Raw genomic sequence first — 23,363 nt, 5'->3', positions numbered from 1 at the left:
TCTCTTGTGCTAGCTCACTAAACTGACCTTGGGTCAGAGTTACTCCATGTTGGCCAATTTCTTTAAAGTGTATTCAGGTGTCGTTTGGTTAGCCGGTGAGTAAGTTATATTTTAACCACACTAACATGAGGTAATGAAGCCTAAAGTTATCAGTATCTTTCAATTAAAGAGAAAGGTAAGTTTCGCCGGTGTTCACGCTGCTGAACACGGCTGACCACCGAGACTGAACTCGCTGCCGTTTTAGTGAAAAAAAAAAATCATTAGAATCAAAGTAGCTCAGCGACCGTTGGTGTCAGAAACTTACCTGCGAACAGGCTCAACAGAAAACAGCAGACCCGGGTTATCGAAGGCTCCATCACTGTTCCGGCTATTCCACGACTTCTCCACTGAAACTTGGTCCGACAACTTGTGCTGAAACCGAGTGAAAAGCTGTAGCACTGCTCGACCGAAGCATCCAAACTCCACTCCTCCTCCTCCTCCGCCTCTCTCTGCAGGTGCACAGCGGAGCGCGCCCCGGGGTGTCACGTGACACGCGGTTATCTCAAACAGTATCCCGTGACGCCCTCTGCCGGTATGAACACGGAGCTTTCCCCCGTGTTTATTCATGGAGGGAAGGCGCAAGTGTTTTGCGGTATGGTACAGTGTGTGCGGTCACGCCTAAGTGCCTTTAATTTGTGTACTGTGGAGAACTGGTGCAGTTATAAAGGTAAAGGGTGATATAATTGATTTTTTCTCTTAATTGCACTTTGATTAACAAAAACTATTCTTGGCATTATCTTTAAAAGCATCCTCATTTTACTTTTAGTGCTTAAAACTTATATCAAATTCGCATTTCCAGTAATACTTGCCCTGGACTGATACATTTAAATTAATCCCGCACAACACCTTGGATGGCTATAACCCAGATCTACACTTTGCCTATGGTGTAGGAGTGCATGTTAGCTCCCTTTCATTTAGTTAGAATAAAGATTATTTTTAACACTGGTGATGATAAAGCACCTCACTTGCATAGAAGTTAATCAGTAATTTAAGGAATCCTCCAGGTATTCATTGAACTGATGTGCCCATGTAGCTGAACACAATCTTTCCAGAAAGCCTGTCAATAGATGAAACTAATACTACTAGCTCTGATTTATCTGTAGGGGTGACAACCATAATACCCACAGACAGTAAGTATTATGGTGTGTTAATGACTACAATAATTCACTTCACAGCTTATGTAATCACAAAGATAGTTGAAGACTTCATGTCCATAACCATCAGACCAGGCTGCAGGTCACAAAAATGTACTGGTACAGGTCTGGAGCAAGAAGAACTCTGAACTGACAAAAAAAAAAAAAAAAATCATCAATCAAAATAATGGAAATAGGAAGTGTGGAGAAAAAAAAGTAACATTTCATAAGTCAAAACCACCACCTCATCTGTCAAACATGGCGCTGATTCTGTTGTGGCTTGGGCATGTATGACTCCAATGGAACTGATGATGATGTTGTGTGACTTCATGTATATCTGTCCAATTACTTTTGAACCCTTGCATTTTGGGCACCATAGAAAGTACACTACAGCCCTCAAAAGACCTGTATCTACACAGTTCTGTCAGTATTGATGTAAACCTAGTTAAAATTGAGACTTAATAAAGTATCCATTATTTTTCATCAAACTAAATGTGCTGAAACTCAGAGCCTGAGGTACAAAAGATGTGCAACTGTCCAAATACTTGCAGTGGGTTAGAAACAACATATAACCACATTGCATGCTATACTTGTCTCTCTTCAATAAACTGTCTCACCAAGAAGGAAAAAAAAAAGAAAAAAAGGATTAAACATAGCCACAATACTTGAAGGGGTCCTTTAGAAAACAACAAGAGAATAAACAAAATCATCATGCTTGGAAATTGTGTTTAATAAAAGTTCATAAATTTAAGCCTATACATCTGAGCATTCTACACTATGAATAAATAAAACATCACAAAGGACAGTAGGTGCCATACATGAAAGTCTCCCATTGTAAAAATACAGTACTTCAAGACTACACGTGTAGTATTCCAATTTCAATATCTAATTTAATACAAGTGATTTATTCAAAACAAATGATCTAAAGTGCAAAAAAGACTCAAAAACAATCAATATTTTAGCTATAAAAATTGATGTTTAAAAAAAACATTGGTCAGTCATCTTAAAGTTGTCTTCAGCTTTAATGTCCAGTGTGAACAATATGCACCATTATTACTAACTGTAGCTGTGTGCCAGATTTTGGTTTGTGTCCCAGTATCCAGGCCCTCCTCTATAACCAGGAGGGAACCACAGTTTATGCCTTAAAGTGTTGGGGGCTCTGCTGCGTGGCCTGAAACCATAGTGAGGCCGTGGAAGGATGTTACCTTTCACTGGTACCATTTTTTTTGGAAGCCATGTAGGAGCAGCTGGATTCATTGCCTAGAAAGAAAAACACAAAAAAGCTGCCATCAGCTGAAACACAAACAGTCCTAGCCTTTGACCCCATTAACTGTTTGAAGGTGATGATACAGTTTTATCTGCACACAATTTCAAAACCAGTGGGCAGAACAAAGCATAGCTGCTTCACAATTCATCAAACCTGGTTATTATAGAGTAATTTTTTTTATTCTTAATCATAGGAATTATAAAATGTATAATACAATACCTGGTAGGCACAGCGGCTGTTGGCGACAGTAAGGGGGGAAGTGCGTGTGCTCTCCTCGTCGGATGAAGAACCTGAGTGATAGTCTGATGTCACCCTCTCCAAAGCGCTAGTCACCTTCTTTGCAACATCTTTGTCCTCTTCCTCATCACTAGAGAAAGTGGCCACAGAGAAGAAAGGATTTTGTTCTCCATACCTAATAATGGGAAAAGAGGAGAGAAACATCAACAATTCATATCTTTTTTTTTTTTTTTTTTTTTTTTTTTTTTTTTTTTTTAAAAGAGAACACACACACTTTGCAGGAAATCTGTAAACTATTTAAAACCGAACAAGTCTTGAAAGATTGATAATTAGAACGTTTTGGGATATTCTTTTTAGTCTTAGCTGAATGTATATCACTGGTTGGAGATATTAGTACAATTTTAACAAAATCATCTAAACAATACACCTGTTAAAAGGTGTTAAAGACACCTGAATGCTAAAACCAAGTAATATCTGTGAACTACACAACTATGTATGCCAGATTCACTCTTAAAGTCTCACCTGCAACACACCTCCCCGGGGTCCACCCACAGTGTGAGTTCACGGGGAAGTCCCAGGTCACTGTACTGAACCCCGCTCTCCCGGCAGGCCCTGAGGAGCTCTGGATCCTGCCTGCAGAACTTGTTCACTCGGATGCACCTGCAAAGCACACAAAACTTTAAAGAATCCTAACGCTGTCTGCAAAAATCAATGGAAACACATTCATAAGAAAAGCTGGGCTGCATGTGTAAGAATCCATATTAATAGAGTGCTGCAGGAATGAGTCCGAATACTTGGAAATAACTAACGCATTTATCACGCCCGGCTCCCTTGTCCTGAAGTCTATGGTTTTTTGAATGGGGTTCTGGTTCGATCCCTGAAATAAGGTCTTAGGTTACCTGAGTCATGGTTTTTTAAAGCTTTTACGCATCTCAAAAAAGGCAGTTGCTAACAAGTGGCCAAATAATTCTACAGAGGTTGTTGGGGATGAACACAAAAACCGATCTACTCACAAATCCACTTTTACAGCCTCATTGTGTTTATACTTGCGCTCATGCAAACAGAAAAGGCTTTTGTAGAAGAGGTCAGAGATACATCAAATTACAAGTTTGAAGTTAAGTTTTGGTAATGTTGAAGTCATATGACCCTGTTGTAGTTCACTTATCATCTAACATCAGTTTTTTTTCTTCTGGTGATTGTATCTAGGCTTCAAAAATCAAAAGTGGTGTTTATTTGTGAGGGAAAAATTTAATTGGCTTTTTGACAAGGAAACCAGGGTGATATACAGAAATATGTCATCCTTACAGCACTCTATGGCGGTCAGTAAAAAGTCAAAAGAGGGCCGCACCTGTATGCTTGCCCTTTGCTGGGGTTTCCGGGGTACCAGTGCCCCTTGAACTTCTCCTGCAGAGCAACAGCAAGCCTCTCAACGAACAGCTCAATTTTGTGCGATTCCAGCTTCCCCCCCTTTATCACAAGCCTCTTCAGGAAGAACACCACAGCTGCAATTTCTCTCCTCATTTTTCACATATGTTTCATCACGCATGCACAGTCTCTGTAAGGACATAAACATTAGTTAGGTGAGTACCAGTTCAATCACAGCAGTAACCAACTGTTTTAATAAAAAAAAAAACAAAAAAAACTGACAAACATATCTACCTTAATTATGCTAAAAATGTCGAAGCCTGACAGACAAGGAAGTATTTTCTTTTGTCTGTTCTGTATTAATCCTTTAGCGTCTTGTTTTCATGCATTTCCACGCCTCTGTAAAGCACTGAATAATGTCATTTTAAAAGAAAGGACCTACCAGTGCTCTTTTGTTAACCTACTAACGCGCACTTTCAAGTCCCTTTCCTTAACGTTAAACGCCTATGTGTGCGTGGCAACACTGTTGTTATGGAGAATATTTTTGTTTATAATGACAAATGATAACACAGTAACCCTTTACGTTTACGTACAATTTCGTTTTGCTTTTGGTGAGATCTGTTGACTTCAGTTAACGGCACATGTCCCAGAAAGGCGGGCTGTGACGCACAAGTTCCGGTAACCCACGCACCACCTCAATCCATAATATCTAACAGACTACTTAACTCTAACTAGCCAGTGAGCCCGCTAGTTCAGCTAACAATGCAAACAATGTTACCCAAATCACACCGGAACGCATTTGAAACTTACTTTAATTATTTTAACGGTAGTTACAGTTTTGACGCTAAAACCTACCACAGGGATAGAGTATTCCCTTCAGAGAATAAGGCTGTTAGCATTAGCTTCCCAGCTAATGCGCCAAGTTAACGCTAACAGCCTCATGTTGCTAACTAATCCAACAACTGTCCTATAAATATCATGGCAAAAGTTAGAAACTGTCATAAGTTGTGATATAATCATATAACGATTACACTGAGGTACACTAACTAATACAGTGAGACACGAGGACATAAACAACGTAACTTACCTTATCTCGTGGTCCCCTCCAACGTGTGGGCAAACAATGAATGGCAAGGAGTCAGTGGCCAACAGAAGAACCCTTGAGGATCAGTTGCTAACCCCGCCCTTTACAACACAAATCCCGCCCACCGCTCTCATATTCATTGGCTGTAAACAGACGAGCGTTGGCACGTTCATTGGTGGGGCACAAGCTCGTCAGGGAGTGAGTCACCCACATAACTGTTATGACTCATATCGTCAGGTATGTGTTTGTTGCAATGGTTGCATCCGGGGATGTATTTTTATCATAAAATGTGAAAATAGTAAAACTAAGTTTGGACTTACACATGACATTCTTTACTTTTACTCTTTAGTGTGAAGTTTGTAAGATGGTACAAGTTAAGTGTATGTCGCTAATGTAATAAACTAATCTCTAGTTTAACTGCTGATTACTGTGGGAAATCATTAAAGTCGGATTCTCCCTTTCCAATTCTGCTGCCTAAAAACTACAATTCATGTTACACAAACGATCTAATAATGGCTTGTTCCTGCCTTATACTTAAGGGAGGGTTTCAGACATTCATAAATTCAGACATTTATGATATTGTTGACTACAATAATTCTGATGTTTGGATTTACTATAAGAGCCCATAACAAATCCATTAGTTTCCCACAAGAACATAGAGTGCATATTTCCCGGAAGTGGCACTCATTACAACTTGTAAACGTTTTTTTTTTTTGTCCACAAGGGGGCACCCAACCTCTATCTACCACTGCAACCAGCACAATCTCCCAGTTTGTTGAGTCCATCTCAATGTAAGTCAGCAGTGGAGTCGTTATCAGATCAAGTGTTGGTGAAATTTTCACTTTCCTGATGTTTGCAGTCATTTTGTGTTGTCATTGTTGTCAATATTCATGAATTTATTGTTGAACATAAGTTGTCGCAGGTGATTGTGAGGAATTGCTGCTTTATCCTTTTAAACAAAATTTTCTGTAATTACTTTTTTGCCAAGCATACATGTGGTATAAGAAAAAGTATCTGTCATTCTTTTCCATGCAGTGGCCACCGTCAGGAAAATACCAGCATGTCAGAGTATGTAGTAAAAATAATTTCATTTTATTGGAACAGTTTACAAAAAATACAAAGTCACTTAAGCACAAATCACACAGCCCGTGTAATGTTCATGAACACACACAATAAATAGAATGTAAAACATCACACAAAACAAAAAATGAAGTCAAGTCCAAAAGGAAGGAGGTGAATGTCTAACAGGTATGCTTACATCTCCAGTAAAAGATAATGAGACTGCCAAAATAGACAAACAAGAACAGGCAGCCTGAATTTTCTGCTGAGCAGAGGCACAGGCCTAGGCATGTTTCCACAGTATACAAAAACAGACAGCATTCATATTTAAAACACAAATAAAATTTTGCATCAAGGACCAGTAATCTGAATCTCTCAAACACTCAAGCACACTAAATACACATCCAAATAAAACTGAGATAGAAGTTTAAAATGGAGCTTAAACTTTTAACTTTAAACCCTAAAGGGGTCAAATACATTTAATCTCTTACAAAGAGAGAGCAAAGAGATACACTGACAATGCTGAGTTTTTCTAAACATCAATCTGATTATAACCTTGTGTTTCCCCAGCTTATTATATGCGAGTAGCTCTGATCTCCTAGGAGAAAAACTCAGATAACTAATATTCTTTCAGATAATTTCTACTTAATAAGGCTTCTGATTTATTTCTCTCTTTCTTGCATAGGGTTCCTGAATAATGAACTAACCACAATAGTAACTGTTAATACCATTTGTCTACTTTTGTTCCAAAAAAAAAAAAAAAAAACAGGGACTTTCAGAGGCACAATAGACCAAACTGTCCCATTTGTATTGCTGACATCAACTAGGGCTCCCATACATAAATGCAGGAGAGGGGGCGACATAAGTTAACACTGAACATGAAAAAAAATTAAAAAGCAAAAAAAAAAAAAAAAACATAAAACACACACAGTGTTCTAGAGAACAAATCATTTCCATATTAAAAATCTATAGTTCATTATTACACACACTGAACCAAACACAGAAGTAAACCACTAAACCACATTTTAAATCGGTTTGGTATTGCATGTTGCTCTGTAATCTAAGTCAAATGCTTGCAATTCACATGTGAAACATAGAACAAATACAGACTTTGGTTTGGCAGCTGGGTTTTTCTTTCAATAGTGCTCATTCAGTGTATAGCCATACATGTGACTTGTGCTTGACAGCTATACCACAGACAACAAGCAGCTATGATTTACTAAATATCAAGTAAATCTCACCAGAAATAATAATTATAAACTCAGTGTTAAAAACAAAATATTTCTCATCTGTAAGTATATTAACTGATATTTCCACTTGCTGCTTGACAACCAGCTGTTACAAAGTATTAGTTTATGGACACTCCCAGATAGTCACAATGACCCCAATGAAAAAACCTGCACATCTATTATAGCCTTGTTAATTTCACACACTCACTTTGTCGCAGTGATGCTTTAGGTTCTTTCTTGTCTTGCACTTGCTCTTTTCCAAAGAGTACTTGATTTCAGTTACATTTTTTGTAACAATTTTTCAATGTTTTCCATAATATTTCTATTATTCAAAAGAAATGCAGCTAATTTGTGTTAGTATGTATAAGTATTTGCATTTTGTCCAGCAGATGTAGCCGACTGCTGTTGATTCTATCTGATTAATAAAATTGCCAACACAAGAGGACCACTGTTTTCGCAAACTATCATGTCAACTTTGGCAGTTGGAAGGCCAATCAAAACTCATACTCAAAAACTCATGTTTCTGTGTGTAGCTGCATGAAAAAGCTTACACCTTGTTAGCGCTTTACATAAGTACAATAATCAAACACTACTGCTGGCAGTGGCTGATGGTATGAATATGATGGAGACAATCCGACTAATCTGCATCAAGTGTTCGCCCATGCCATGTTATAAAATATTCTAACTAACTTCTGACTGGCTCACCACCTTCTACAGGAAACCACAAGATAGCATATGGAGGAGTATTACACAGTGCTAAAACCCACATTTGAATATCCACGTTTGACATAATCAGAAGAAAAACTAAAAATGTATCTACAGAAAATGAAACAGACCAATGAAATCTAAAATGACTGACAGCAAACTAAACAAAAAAAAAAGAAGCCATCAGCAACCGTCCATGTGAAATTATTTAGACAAACTTTTCAGTCTGTGTTTAATTAAATCTTAAAAGGTATTCGTTAAGGAACGTGTCCAGTAAGGACATGTCCTTATCTTGTACTGGAGCCAGGACACCTGGTACTAACATGCATCCTGGGTACTTGGGTTGGGTGGCGTTCAGGTCACGTGTCAGACCAGCAACTTGTTTTAAACTGCACACCAACATTAATCCTTGTATCATCACTGCAACCACGAGAACGGAGGCCTTGTTAACCCAGCCCTTAATGCTGCTCTAATGCAGAGCTAACAGCTCAGTCACCATAGTGTCGTAGAAGTCACTCAGTATACATAAAGGCATTTTTAGTCTCGCTGCAGCCAGCATGCCAAAGTGTTTGTCGGCTTCCTCCCAGCAGCAGAGACAGAAGCCCCACGTCACACCTCACTCGACAGGGCCGCTGCTGCTGCTCGCCTTGACCCCTGCCCTGCTAATGTGCAGCCAGGGCAGCTTGGCACAGTTCTTGAAGAGCTGCTCGATGGCAATGTGACGCACGTGCAGCTCTGATGCTAACGAGTCTTTTTCCTGCACAGCCACAGTCAGCTCCTCGAACACCTCTGTGGAGGGAGAGACAGGCAGAAAATGGGACTCAGGATTTTCTTTCCCACACAAGGTGAACTTATACACAGGCAAACAAATGGGAGAAACAAACAAAGCAAAGAAAATCAATAATAGTGATTACTGAAGGAGCAGAGGGCAAAGACAACATGACAGAAACAGAATCACCTTAAGACACCCCCCATGAAAAAAAAAATCTAACTGACAGCTTTAGTCAAGGACAGTGTTATGCAGCATTTAAACAAGTTTATAGACATGGAAACACTTCCAGTATAACGTATACTGTGGATCATAAAATCCTGGTGAGTGTGGTCCTCCCTGAATCATTTAGGATGAGAAATAACTTCCCCATCTGCTGTGAGTAAAGTAAATGAAAATATGTGAAACTGACTCATCTCCTGAAGACTGAATGAGAATGTGCACACCACACACCCACTACACATTGATCTGGTGGAGGACATCTCACATTAACGCATGTGATTTCCCTCTTGACACTGGCCAGATTAATAACTGGACTCATCCGATAACTCACACTCAAAAACTAGAATGATCAGGGTGTCAGGGAAGCAAGGAGTGTGCCAACCCTCTCACAACAATAATCTGTAATGCTTAGGCTACATCATCCGTCTCATGGTGCAGCGGGTACTAGACCTTCCTGAGGTAAAAATAAAGCTTCTGGTGTTTGTAGCTTAGCTGTTACTGTGTGAGGCAAACAACAGGCCTAACTGGTGAAGAATGCAGTGAACAGACAGGCAGGGTGTGCATGAGCGAGCACTACACAGTGCCCAATTCAACACAGCTGATCACATGGAGGGACATGATGTGTTGAGTAGACAAGCCTCCCAGTCTTTGTTAGCCCCTGCTTTATTGAGTGAGCTCAACTCAGACTGGGCCATGCTGCAAGTTGACGCACTCTTTACTCATTAGGGATGGGTACCACAACCTGGTATTAAATTGGCCCTGGTATCGATGCGCTCCAACGTTCTGCTTTCGGTACTGGAGAAAATAAGAAAATAGATTGCCTGTTTGTTATTGCATCATAAAACCAACTGTCTCTGATTCAGACATTCGTCTATGATGCATTTTCACTGTTCCCAACACAGTGGTGATTTAGGGGCTGCAGGCAAAGTACTACACATAAATACTACTACTAAAAATACTGTAAAAAGTCTAGTAGTAAATCATTGTGTATTACATTTGTTTTACATTTCCATCATTACAAAATCAGTCTATTGTAGTTTTTTTTTTGTTGTTGTTTTTTTAAACAATGCTGTTGAAGTTTGCTACTCAAGAATGTTAATTGAGTGCATATAATAAAATAAAGCAATGTTTATGTTTTAAAAATGTTTCTCTTTTGATAAGAGTACCGTTCAAGTACAGCATCGATAAGCAGTATCGATAAGATAAGTAGTACCATTAAAATCTTAACGATACCCATCCCTCTTACTAATGGAGCTTTTTCCTGAGGACACCAAGGATTTCATGTGGGGATTTATTAGGGATGAGAATTATAGATTCAACATGACAAATACAAACAACATTCAATTTCAATTATTGATGATTGAGGCTGTTGAACTTGTTCAGACAGTGTGTTGAATGTCAGTGCACATCACTTACTTTGAATCTGCATCAGTAACTGGGCATTCAGCTGATGAAGCTCATCCACATTCATTTTAGTCACTAAAAGAAGAAAAACAATGTATTAGCTAGGATGAGAGTATTTCATTGTGTCATTTAGCCACTGTTTATATAACGGTGGCAGTCAACTCGTGTAACCTTTTCATGTCTCAAACTAGATCATTTGGTATCATTTCTGTAGATTATTTTATGACTAGTTCCTTTAATTTGTTCATGACCTTTTTAAAACTACTGTACGCAGGAGTATTTTGAGCAATATCAAATGGAAAGTGTTATTTCATTGAGGTGCTGCAGGAACACTGAGCTGTTTACACACAGAACAAAGTGTCATCACTGTCTGCAACTGATGCTCCTAACCAGCTGTTAACAAAGTAACAGAAAACCTAGAGCGATGGCATAATCATGAAACACCCCAAATTATAGTTTCCTGTACATTTGCATGTTTAGGATTTTCAGAGCAGGGAATGCTGGAGGTTAATGATGAGGTAAAGTGGAGATATACACACAAATAAATGCAAACCATGCACCTGTGAAATGCCTGTCATCTTTCGTTTAAAAGCTCAGAATTTGAATTGGGGCCATTTAGAAAGCTCTCATCACATTCCTGCAGGATCTGTAGTCATAAGCAGCTTTAGTAGTGACAAGATATGAAAGCCAAGGACACATCTCGAGGTTATAGGAAAATTAACTTTTCTCTGGAGAGATCACAGCAAAGAGGAAGATGAAGGACACACCAAGGAAAATGTATCTTCTGTTTTGTCTGCAGCCTTTTAATGAAAAAGTGCTCTGAGGTTTTAGAAGTCTCTGGATAGCAGAGATCACACTGAACAGGGTGAGACAAAGAGGAGAGTTGGCATAGTTTCTACACTATCCTTCTTTCTAAAGAAGAAATAAAATAATAATAATAATAATAATAATAATAATAATAAAATCCTTCCCCTCACCTCAAATTGCACACTGATAAAAGAAAAGTTACTAAAGTTGTGGGTAGAAAACATAATTCAGTTTAAATGTGCTCACATTCGTCTCTGCTGTGGCCATGGTGTATGAGCTGCGTCTGTCCTCCTCCTGACGACTGGCTCCGGCCGTGTAGTCCAGTCATGCTGTCACTGGACCAAACGTCAGATTGTGACTCCTGCAGCAGCCCGAGCTCTTCCGCTGTGTGGCACTCCAACATCCCCATGGTGTAATCAGGCAGCCCTGTTGCTTTGCCCGTGTCCCAGTGGGGTGTGTAGCGGGGCACCTGGGCGTCTGACTGGGGCAGCAGCTTACGGTCACTCTGCTGGTTGTAACAAAGAAGCTTGGTCCCTCGTCTACTGAGGCTGTTGGAGGAGACAGAGTCTTTGTTCTGGGCATACTGGATGATGCGGTTCAGTTTCTGACTGAGGGCCAGCTTCATGCCCTCGTAGGCACTTCGGGAGACCTTGGACCGTGACAGCTTCTGATTGGCGATGAGATGACATTTCTCAAAGCAGTCTCTGTGGCCACGCAGGGACTTTGAATGCAACAAGGTAGCAGAGGAGACACCTGCATTCACACAGACAAAATGCAGTGAGTCAATAGGTCAAAGTTATGAGTGTAAACATACAGTGATCTCTCAGAGATTCCTAACCCATAAATAGTACATATACATACATACATACATACATAAATATTTCACAGGAAATAAAGCAGTCATCTGAACAGTGAGAAACAGAGCACTGACCCATTGAACTTACCACAGAAAATAAAAATACACTAGTATGAAAGCTATCTAAAACTGACTGAGCTATTTCCCTGTGAAAGCTGCTTAGTGTGCAGTGGATTAACCAGTAGAGTGTGGATAATAGATTAACCCAGTCTCAATGCAAACACATGGAGCATAAATGTAAAAATTTCACTGAGCAACATAAGAGAGGAAGGTGCAGAGAGTGGTTTCTTTTCATATGAAGCAGTGTTTCATTCCTTCATATACCTGTTCCTGTCTAACAACATTACAAAATTAATACAATTTTAAAAAGTCTGCACTTTGTCTGTTTGTTTATCCTCTGTAAACACATACACAGGATTTAACAAAGGATGCACCTGGGTCTCAAAAGCAAAACAATCCTACCCCTTTCATCAAACAGGAAACTGTAAAAACGACTTCAGTTCCTGGCTGATGTTATGTAATTATGACTACATTCCTTGGGAGTAACACTATAAAGAAGAGAGGTAATGTTTCCTGGATCCAGTCAAAACAGGTCACAGTGTAATCGATTTAACTTGCACCAAAGAAATTAAGACTGGGCAAGTGGACCAAAACTAAAATAACCTCTGAGTAAAACGGGCCAGAGCTTGATAAACAAAGGGAAGCTGAAGGTGAAAGAGAATGAGAGTGAAAACTGTTCAGCAGACGAGGTTAAAGTGACAGCATTAGTGTGATGGGCTTCTTCTCACGGCCTGTATTTCTCAGCAGACGGACATACATGTTGGAACCTGAGGTGAGGAGATTAGTCACTGTTGTCTGTAGATTTAACAGCTCATTTAGGTAGCTTTACCTCACATGCCTCTTTCAGCGCTTTACCATCAGACGACAACGTCTGGTCCACACGTCAACCCTGACACCACTTGACCACAGGACAGTGAATACACAATCACACAGAGCCCTCATACCTAGTGTGGTCTACATGACATTCTTCAGGTTACACACACACAAAAGAGATGGGGTTTTGGTTTCCTTTCACACACAGCCAATTCCAGTAGAGTCAGTAACTGACAGGCCGACAGGCTCTAAACAATACAGGAAGCACTAAATTAGTTTCTTTCTTCAAGTCTTAAAGATTCCTTGATCAAACAGATTTAGTTTTAACAGTAATTTACTGATAGTCACAAGAGGACTTGTGCACAAAACACTTTTTAAAAACAACATTAATGGAAAGGCTGATGAGAGGAAAGACAAACTATTAATTGTTAAGGAAACAGAAAAGAACACAGCTACAGCACAGTTTTAAAGAGAACAGCTGTACTGCTATAAGCATCACTTTAATAAACTGGCTCAAGGGAGTTTAAAAGTTATTCCGTTTATTTAACTGGAGGTGTAAGAATAGAGGGTGTTGTACATATTCTAAAGCCTTTTAAGGCAAATTTGTTATTTTGACTTGACACGAGGAAGAATGAAGAGTAAAATCATCTTTTAGTCCAAATTTGCTGTGAGACAGTTTCTTTGTAATATTTCTATGCGCATACTGCCTAATGAATGGCCAATGAAATGCTCTACTAATGCAGCAGGAGCTTTCTGCCTATCAAACAGCCATGTTATAATCCGATCCGTCTCAGTCTTTAGACTACCACAAAAACACACTGGCTACCACTTGCCTAGCACAAAAATCATTGGCCAACAACCAGGGCAGTGCACCACCAGCCAAAGACCTCACTCCAGCTAAGCAGCTTAGCACTACTGCCTTTCATGGCTGCATACATACGTGTAGGCACACACACTATTCACTGGAGGTGAGTCGGCATTGTTCAGCAGTGACAGCTACAGACATGAAGCACAGTAACACTGACGACAAGTGAGCCTGTTTTTTCCTGCTCTATTGTGAGGAAGGAGTCGAGGTTAGTCTGTGATTCAGTGAAACAGTTAACAAAGATAAAACACGGACACAAACTTAGGTCTGACGAGCGTTTAGGAAGACTAGTGGAGGAACAACAAACCTCAGAGACAGACTGAGGACTTTTAGGTTGGATAGTTATAGCCCAGGAAACTCTCCCAACACAATGCCATAACAATCCTCTGACCTCCCTCTGCTCGATCTAGTCCTGCTCTCTAGTTATTGGTCTCAGTTTTATCATTCATCAATTCAACTCAGATGTCCTCTCTGCAGACTTCTGGTTTTGTGGTTGACATCATGGAAAGAGCTCTGCTTCAATACTTAGAACTGTGTTTGTGGCCTTTATCTATGTCTCCAGAAAGTAATATGCTTTACATTCATGTGTAACGAAAAAAGAAACACGTTTTTGTCTTGCCTGGAGCAGCCATGTGCAGATTTCTGTTTTTACTCTGAACAGTATGTTTGTGTCTTGTTCTTAGCAAGGACACTCCATTCTTGACACATTTCAGAGACTGTATCAGGGACAAGTGGGACAGAGGTCATCTGTGTTAAGGTGTCAAACAGAATTGCACGATAACACTTGGAGAATGTGTTGTCAGCAGCTGCACAGGCCAACTTGGACACCAACATAGAGCTCACATGAACAACGGTGAACTCAGTGACATGTCAATTCAAACCATCTGTTAACCAATGCAGACCCTGCACAACCTTCAGACAAGCTGCCATTACAGAGGTGCAAAAAAACAACACTTCCTAAACTGAAACTCAACAAACGGTATACCATCTGCTTCAGCCTGTAGGACACCTGAGGATTATTCTCTCACACACACACACACACACACACACACACACACACACACACACACACACACACACACACACACACACACACACACACACACACACACACACACACACACACACACACACACACACACACACACACTTCCACCAACATGGTGTTTTCAGAAGCACATGTTGGCATGTCAACCTACTTTAGGAAAACACATAATCGCATGTGACTGTCTGAGATATGTGTGTGTGTGTACACATATATATATATATACATATATATGCTCTCATATATGGTATATATGCTCTCTCCAAATGTCTTAATTTGATTTCCAAAATTAGTCAATCATAATGACAGACTTAACATAGGATAACTACATATGGTTGATCTAAAAATGTCATCATAATAAATCAAGCTAATCCTGTCAAAACATTGAATACCTGTAACCTGTATGACAATCACCTTTTATGGATTATAAGTAAAACATCCGAGCCACTTATGAATAGTTCCGTTGGGAACAAAAACAATTTAATCAGTAATTGACAGACGTATTTGCTTGTTTTAATGCTCTCAACCTTGAAGAATGTAATATTCTGTACAGAACTTTATGAAATTGTGTTTTTGGAAAACCCTTCACAAATAAAGCTTGATTATCATTATAATTAGTTAAGTAATAGCTCAAGAATGCCTCTGTTAGGGCTGCCTTCAGATACAGTCAGTGACAATGTAAACTGTATTTTTGTTTAAGTCAAATCTCCAAAGCTATGAAGTTATTATTGTGAGCAAACATGAGTAAATCATCAGAAGCAAGAATATGGTTCAGATATAATAATAATAAAAACAATACTAATAATGTTAAGTATGAAATATTTCAGAAATCAGGGAATAAACTTTGCCCACAGAAGGGAGTAACCAGGGATAATCAACCAAGCAATATAAGAATAGAGAGCAAAGCAATGAGACAACTGTCCATTAATAGTATTTTATATTATGTTAATAATACTGATAGTTGATTCTGCCTCCTATCCTGCCTCTTTTCCTCCCTGGTGTATCCTACAGCACAGGTACTGTACAATGAAAATGATAAATATCTGATTTCCTGTACAGAAAAGGTAGTTGCTAACATTGACCAGAGATCACATTCAGTGGTTTAGACTGGAAATGTAAGTAAGTTAGTTCAGAACTTCACAAACCTGTGGTGAAAAATCCAATTATTTCAGGGCTGTAGACAATAAACGATAAACCCCCTGAGACTATTTATTTATATTTGCTGGGCTAATGAGGATTATACAATTTGAAAAAGAGGCTATTTATTCAAGCCAATGATAGATTCACATAGTAAGCAGCCATTATACACAAACTATTATAGTTCTAAAACAGAGGGGATCAGCAAGGTGGACCATTCAGTAGGTTCAGAAAATCTCTGGACCCTCACTGTGTTCAATCATACAGCTGCCACAGGCAGAAACATAATTAGGCCTCTCTATACACCCCAGGGTGGAGAGTTCACCAACAATGAATGAGCTGTTTACAGAAGCGGGCTACAATAGTCCCTGTTGAGCAACAACCAGAATCAGCACTGACTGCAGCATTCCAGCCTCTCGCTGTAGGACTTTTCGTTTTTTTCACTCTGAACTCAGCTGGTAATAATACCAAGCCTCGGCAAAAAGTCTGTCTGAATTATGTAACGGAAAAGGAATGGTACAGGGGTTTTACTGCTCAGCAGACATCTTCTCTGACAAGCAGCCAGAGACCAAAAGTCCAATAAAGGAAAACTGTGTGTGAGGCTGGAGGTTACAATACTTTCATATCTATCAGGTGTTTACAAAGCACAGCTTGTCACATCCAATAAGGCCAGTTCATTAACAATAGCCCTTTTCTGGTTTCAATTATACTGCACTGAGCAATCAGATACAAACAACAGAGTCTGTTGAACATGTGACACTGTTATTGATACCACATATGGCCGTTTTTGGTGCAAAAACCTAACTGTGTGAGCTACTTCCTGTGTCTTTCTGGTGTTTTTGACTAACATCAGTACAAATAGATAGTAGACAAATTTTTATTTAAGTGTTCCTATAATATGACGTTTGTACATCAGGTATAGTGTGTGTTATTGCTAACTAACTAACTAACTAACCAACTAACTCACATATCTGGCAAAACAATACACAATATATAAAAGTTGTGCACATTCCGATTTGAGTTTGTTTACCCGTGCAATCTACACCTCCACTGCACCTGCTAGCCTTAGGTCGATGGGAGATCAAGCTCTCTTGGCTACAGAACAGTTATCACATAATCTTTGGTATCACAGGCATTGTAAGGGTTGGGTTTGGTGTCAGGTTTCTCTGAGCAGTCATAAAGAAGGCATGATTAAGAAATTTCCTCTGAAATATACTGATTCCTTCAACTTGAAACAGTGAGATCCCCTCCCAAGAAAATGAACAATAACTGGAAACTGGCTCTGGGTGTTTCGGTGTGGGACATCTGTGGTTCCCTTGTTCTCTACTGTACTGTGTTGACGCTCAAGGCTGTGTGACCATGTGTAGTACACAACTCAGATCGTGCAGTAAAAAATATATACGAAAAGAACAGTCTGAAAGTAAAAAAAATGCCCATTAAGGCAGTGGTTGAGCAATATATAAATACACACAACTTCTATTTGGTGCTTTCTGTTGGAACCAGCGCATGCAGGCCAAAGCAGTTTCCTCAGGAAACAGCCACTTGGAGGTACAACAAAGGCTGCACATCCTGAACATTCATCCTGCTTCAAACTGTGCTAAACGCTTTCACCACAAACGGCCTTCACAGCTACTTCTGAACCTGGTGGTCCTGTGGGCTGAAATCTTGGTGATAAACAACTCTGCACCCTGTCAACCACGTATTGCTCCAAGCTCATATATATATATATATATATATATATATATATATATATATATTTATCTTCTAGGCAAGTAGTTTGCATTATCAGTGGATCTTAGTGTTGCTTTAGTTGATGCATGTAACTGCCTAACTTCAGCTGAGTACTGTGTGAGTCAGCAGCTGACGGTAAAACAGACAAGTTTGAACATCCCCGTTCACGCAAACATCTAACCAGAGCTCAGGGAGATTGTGGGTGGAAATGAATCCTTAGGTATAAGCAGTTAACCAATAATGGGCCTGCTGCATTCTGCTGTGACAAAGTTACACCAACTGGCCAATTAGAGCTTAGGCATTATCACACCAATAATGTGCTCAAAATTATTTTAAAATAATAATAAAAAAAAAAACTTTAAAAAGGGGCATGAACTTTAGCTCACTTGTCATGAGAAATATAACATAACATCTGGAACTCATCAATTACTTACATTTAATTATTAATTTATTTTAATGATTTTCAATAATCTACAATTCTGACAGGTGTGGGGAATCTAACAGACGCCGCAGTTTCTACACCAGTCAATCAAGATGTGGGGAATTGTAGATATTCTTTAGTTTGGGGTGATGACATTTTCATAAACAGTTCTAATAATTTACTTGATAATTTTGTTCAAAATCAGTTGATGCAGACAGTCGTAAACACAGAAGGCATTTATGGATGACACAACCATGATTCATGCATTGCAATATACTCTCCTGGTTTAAAAAAAAAAAAACAAGAAGCAATTCTGCTTCTATTGCTTCTAATAAATATTCAAAACCAGCAATGAGCAAAAAAGCAATGAATATTCAGCAGCAGCAATTCACCCTTGAGATGGAAAGACATTGGGAGGCTGTGTTTTTGTGCACAATGAGATCTGAAGTCCATTCCCTCTGCTTCATATTTTTTGTACTCTCTGTCTCCATGTGTGGTGATTGGACTTTTGCTCTCTTCTCCTTTAATGAGGGATGGCACAGGATGAATGGGCCCTGTGGCTATTAAGTCTACACGAGCAGTCAGCAGGCACACGGCTTGGCCTTAGATTCACCATGCCTAAAGTAGCCACATGCTGCTTGGCAAGCAAACCTCCCACCAATGAAACACTCAGCTGCATCAGAAACACGTGCTTGTCTGTAAATCCCCTCCTTTTCTCCCCCCAGACCCAACAGTTACATAACAGCCACTTCATTGCCACACAGAGGCTACATCAAAACCTGTACCCCAAAGAAGCACACAATGTTACTGATGCAATTTGATAAGTCTTATCTGACAAAGGTATCTCAGTTTTGTCTAAAAAAAAATGAAAAGCTTTGCAGGGGGGTACTTTCATAAATGCCCTCCCAGCTGACTTCCTCCTACCTGAACATAGCATCCCGGCTGAAACATTAAATGGAGCAGGCTACGACACCTCAACTGACCCAGATAAGCAACCGCTGCCTTTGTGAAATGTTGACATATTCCTCAAAAGTTGGGTTATCCCTTTCAAGATATTCACTGACTCTTACGCCTGAATAGGAAAGGAAAATATAGAAAGAGGTATATATAAAAGGTGACCCTGAAAACTGTATTTAGGTTTCAAACATGCAACAGTAGGCGCAGCATCCAGCTGCTGTTGGAGCAATGTGTAGACAAGTGGAACTAAGTCGTACTACATGTTACATTATTATACAGATCAATCATTTACTGAGGCCGTTTGTTTTTAATAAGCAGAAAGTCTTATCAGTTATATTTAGCTCTCTTATATCGCTCTATGTGCAGTAGCAAACCCAGGCTGCCACCTTCAAACATATTTAGATTATTTTTCTGCTGAATGAGGATTAATGATCTTGCTGGCTTCATGCATGTAAAAGTTAAGTACTATTCTAACAATGCTTGTCTGTATTGTTTGTTTGCTCAGTGGCTGAAGACTCACTGACAGACCACAAATAACAGAGTGATTAATCAATACCCACACATTCAATTCCCTTAAACCACAACAGAGCAGACCTATACATCTTTCATGCAAATCTATTCTTTTCTGCTGTCAACAGCATGATATACTCCTCTGAGAGCTCTTAGTCAGCTTATATGATGCTGTTAAGCAAGTAACACAATCATACTCTGCAGAGATAAACACACACATTTCTCCTTTGCAGAAAAGACCCTTTGTGGATCTATGAGACAAGCGCCAGATGAGAGGCATATCTAACCCCTTCTGATTCCCCATTCTTCTTCAAATAGGCCACTCATTAATTAAGAGATGAAAAAACTTCAAACACATGCTCTTGAGTTAGAGTGGAACATCAAACGAAGGAGAGTCATGGTGGTCTGCTTTAGTGAGGGCTTTGGTCCTACAGGCCCGTTACCCTGCACATATATATTTTATGTTGTTCCTAGAGAGGATAAATGGAGTGCTTGTGGGCAGCAATTGAATGAGACATCAACAAATCCGAAAGGTTCTAACGCTCGATCACCACAAGTGCATATTTGCTATGATGGGAACTGATGATCAATAACAATCTGTAAAAGTGATTTACTGAGTGATCCAAACACTGCAGACTCTTGGCAGCTAAGACCAGGTCTGATCTACCTCCATATGAAGCAAGCCAAACTGCTGGAGGTGAAGATATATTTCATCTCTGAAATCTCATCACACAGACACCAGTGAATATGTGTGAGTGTATATTCAGGAGTTAAAAAACGTGGAGAGGTCACACTGTGGTTAAAAGTGAAGAGTTATTTTTTTCTTCTTTACCCTAAACAGCAAACAAGACAAATTTGCTGCAAATCCTGTTTCTTACCTTCAATGCTGAGTTCAAAGCAGACGTGGCAGAAAGATAAGGTCCCTGTTTCCGTCTCTAGCTTGCAAACACTGCAGATATTGTCATCGTTCAGATCGATGTTCACAAACTGCTCCTCTTCATCCATAGTGCTTCTGGGGAAAAACAACCAGTGACAGAGAGCACATGGCTAAATACCAGGAGCATGCATTAACTTCCAAGCTCTTTTTTTGCTAATTAGGTCACACTTTCAAATAAACTTATTAAAAATGCAATTTTGGTAGTGTCAGTGGGGGGAATATTTTCTGGTTCATACTATTTTTGGTAAAGAATACAGCGAAAGAGGCAAGACAGTGTCCCTTTTTTGAAGATTTTTATTTATTTAATTTAGCATTTTTAGCCTTTACTGGGGGCAGCCATAGTGAAGAGGCAGACAGGACACAAGGAGAGAAAGAGGGCTATGACATGCAACACAGGTATCTGGCCTGAATTGAAACATGGATGCTGCGATCATGTGGCATGAGCTGTAACCATTCAGATACCAGGATGCTCTGTCAGTGTAATTTTGAATAATCTTAACACAATCTGATGTTATCCCAGCACAGAAACAATAACTATACAAACATTAGCAGTCACCTCTTAAAACAACTTATTGCTGTTTGCATATCTATTCTGAGTTTAGAGTGCAAGCTACCCAGTGCCTAAGTCTTGCTGCTAAGAGTCTCTTTCCAGTGGAAGTCAACCCAAGTACAAACATTTAGACTGACATGCATTCAAAATATAACTGTAGGAAACATGTGTTCAAGCTGTATGACCTCCTTAACTGGTAAAAAGCATGAACTGTCAGAAACAGCTTTAGAGGTTAAAGGAAAGATAAACACCTGCTCCGATGTAGCTTTTCCCATAAAACACAGTAATATTGGTGTCATTGTGACAGTATCATATCACAGATCAGAAGAGGCCATTTTGTGGTTTGTATCAATCTTTTTTTTCACCTCTTATCAGAATATGCAGCACTGCACAGCTTACTGCATATACAATGCTTTTAATTGCATTTGGGAAACTAGGGATTTTAGTAAATCTGATGTATCTCTTGAAAATTCATATTTTCCAACTTTACCAATTACATTAAGAAAGGTCTGAATGTCCTTTGAGGAAATTAACCCCACCGTGACAACCAGGGGAAGACAAAAACCTTTGCCCCCAATTTTTTTTCGAATACAAAACCCATTGACACCCTCTCTTGTTGCATGGCACAAATAATGATGCAGGGGTCCGTCAGGTCTGAGTCATTTTGAGAGCTCCACTTCCCTGCTGTTCTCGACAACATGAAAGTCAGAGGTAGCACCGACAAAACCATAACACTTAAAAAGACTTCTATAACTGTACGTTATATTATCCGTATTCACAAGCTTTCAGAGCACCACGTCTAAAAGATTAAAGTTAAGACACTATAATACTGCTCAGTCTTAGGTCTATTAGTAGACACTTTACGGTGGCTCATGAGAACAGCCAGTGATGGCAGTAACGGGGTCGAGTGCTCCAATTCCTATTGAACTTTTCACTTCGTTGGATTCACATATGTAGTTAACCGTCGCCACTGCGTTTATTTCTCCTTGTCCGCAGTTAAAACGCCTTACGGCCTGTTGAATGCTACTTCGGCTCTAGGAAATATGTGCAGTAACCCGAGTCTCTCTGTCTCTCTTCCTCTCTCTCTCTATATATATATATATATATACACCGTTCAACAAATGCCTGCTAACAAGAAGTTAAGCTAGCAGTACACTGGCATCCTCCTCCGAGTATTCCGGTCTGGCTGATTCGTGACCGTTATTTGGCATTGTTAAACAGCGAGGTATCTAAACACATAAGGACGCGTCAGTTTTTTTAAGACACGCTTTCAATGAAACTCACCTTTATCGTTAAGAGTGTATCTGAGCACCTATTCCCTTTATGTGGACACCTCAGTCGTCTCTCGCCTCAGTAGGTACACAGACAACACTACGCGTCACGGCAAATCCAGAGAAGCTACAGGAACCTCGCTCCCCTCTCAGCGGAATGATCCACTAGTTTATTTGAGGGGTGATAACAATCGTCATTTGTTTAATTATCGACAAATCTTCTCCTTGTAAAATACAAACAAACAACATATAATTAATTCTCTGTGACAGATTCATACAATTCATTCATGGTAATAGCTAGTTTCATTACACAAGCCACCTTTGATATTGGTAGCCGTGCGAACACCCCTACTGTTAAATGAAGGTAAGTCTTCCTGGCCTCATCAAAACATTTCCATATCACATAGAAAGAGAAGTCGGTTGGTTTTAACTAAAGTTAAGGATTGCTACACAACGGAGATTGTGAAGCAGTTTCCATTTGTTGAATATACCACGTGAGGGTGCGGGCCTTTGTTTTAGACAACATATTTCGTTTTCATTTTACTTCACATGAAGCTACACGTGGGGAATTCCCGCGAAAGATCGAAAGGAACAGCCATTAATAGCTTTAGGAATAATTGTGCCATGGCTACGTGAGACAAACTTATTTTAGTATATGAGTATATGTTCAACTTACTTTTACCAGTGGTGCGGCAGTGGGGGCGCAGCTTCCTTACCCCCACTCACACCACCCCCAAATTAATTACATTACATTAAACTCTAACTAAACAAAACAAAAATGTATATTCATAAAAACAGTAGCACTGGCTCTGACTATGAACAGCATTTTTATTCTGATACCTTATTATTATTATGAGTTTGTTAATTTATCTCTAAATTAATTTTCAGTA

At 39.5% G+C, this 23,363-nt stretch overlaps 3 protein-coding genes across 5 annotated transcripts in view; all 3 read right to left on the bottom strand.

The window, feature by feature from the left end:
• cxadr (CXADR Ig-like cell adhesion molecule) overlaps positions 1-471 on the bottom strand; it is a 39,427-nt gene extending 38,956 nt beyond the window's left edge. The window contains exon 1 of the mRNA XM_056398045.1: positions 305-471. Coding sequence (XP_056254020.1) covers positions 305-356 — 52 coding nt within the window. The 5' untranslated portion in view covers positions 357-471. The remainder of the gene's footprint in view (positions 1-304) is intronic.
• A 1,413-nt stretch (positions 472-1,884) lies between these two features.
• btg3 (B-cell translocation gene 3) lies at positions 1,885-5,235 on the bottom strand. Of its 2 annotated transcripts, none has more exons than XM_056397866.1 (5): positions 5,129-5,235; positions 4,025-4,231; positions 3,199-3,336; positions 2,659-2,851; positions 1,885-2,432 (listed from the first exon to the last, which is right to left on the bottom strand). In XM_056397866.1, the coding sequence occupies exons 2-5, from the start codon at positions 4,195-4,197 to the stop codon at positions 2,229-2,231; spliced, it is 708 nt and encodes a 235-aa protein (XP_056253841.1). In that variant the 5' UTR covers positions 4,198-4,231; positions 5,129-5,235; the 3' UTR covers positions 1,885-2,228. The 2 variants fall into 2 exon arrangements, with proteins under 2 accessions (XP_056253841.1, XP_056253842.1); XM_056397867.1 differs by lacking the exon at positions 5,129-5,235 and adding an exon at positions 4,336-4,658.
• Positions 5,236-6,194: 959 nt separating this feature from the next.
• Positions 6,195-22,602, bottom strand: c15h21orf91 (chromosome 15 C21orf91 homolog). Of its 2 annotated transcripts, none has more exons than XM_056397863.1 (5): positions 22,487-22,602; positions 20,594-20,727; positions 11,567-12,073; positions 10,526-10,588; positions 6,195-8,907 (listed from the first exon to the last, which is right to left on the bottom strand). In XM_056397863.1, the coding sequence occupies exons 2-5, from the start codon at positions 20,718-20,720 to the stop codon at positions 8,735-8,737; spliced, it is 870 nt and encodes a 289-aa protein (XP_056253838.1). In that variant the 5' UTR covers positions 20,721-20,727; positions 22,487-22,602; the 3' UTR covers positions 6,195-8,734. The 2 variants fall into 2 exon arrangements, with proteins under 2 accessions (XP_056253838.1, XP_056253839.1); XM_056397864.1 differs by having other exon boundaries at positions 20,594-20,724; positions 22,487-22,573.
• Positions 22,603-23,363: the final 761 nt, after the last annotated feature.

This window comes from Seriola aureovittata, chromosome 15 (genome assembly GCF_021018895.1).
Source record: "Seriola aureovittata isolate HTS-2021-v1 ecotype China chromosome 15, ASM2101889v1, whole genome shotgun sequence".
NCBI lineage: Eukaryota > Metazoa > Chordata > Actinopteri > Carangiformes > Carangidae > Seriola > Seriola aureovittata.
The sequence above is the reverse complement of the archived record's forward strand: the minus strand, read 5'-3'. Positions and strand labels throughout refer to the sequence as shown.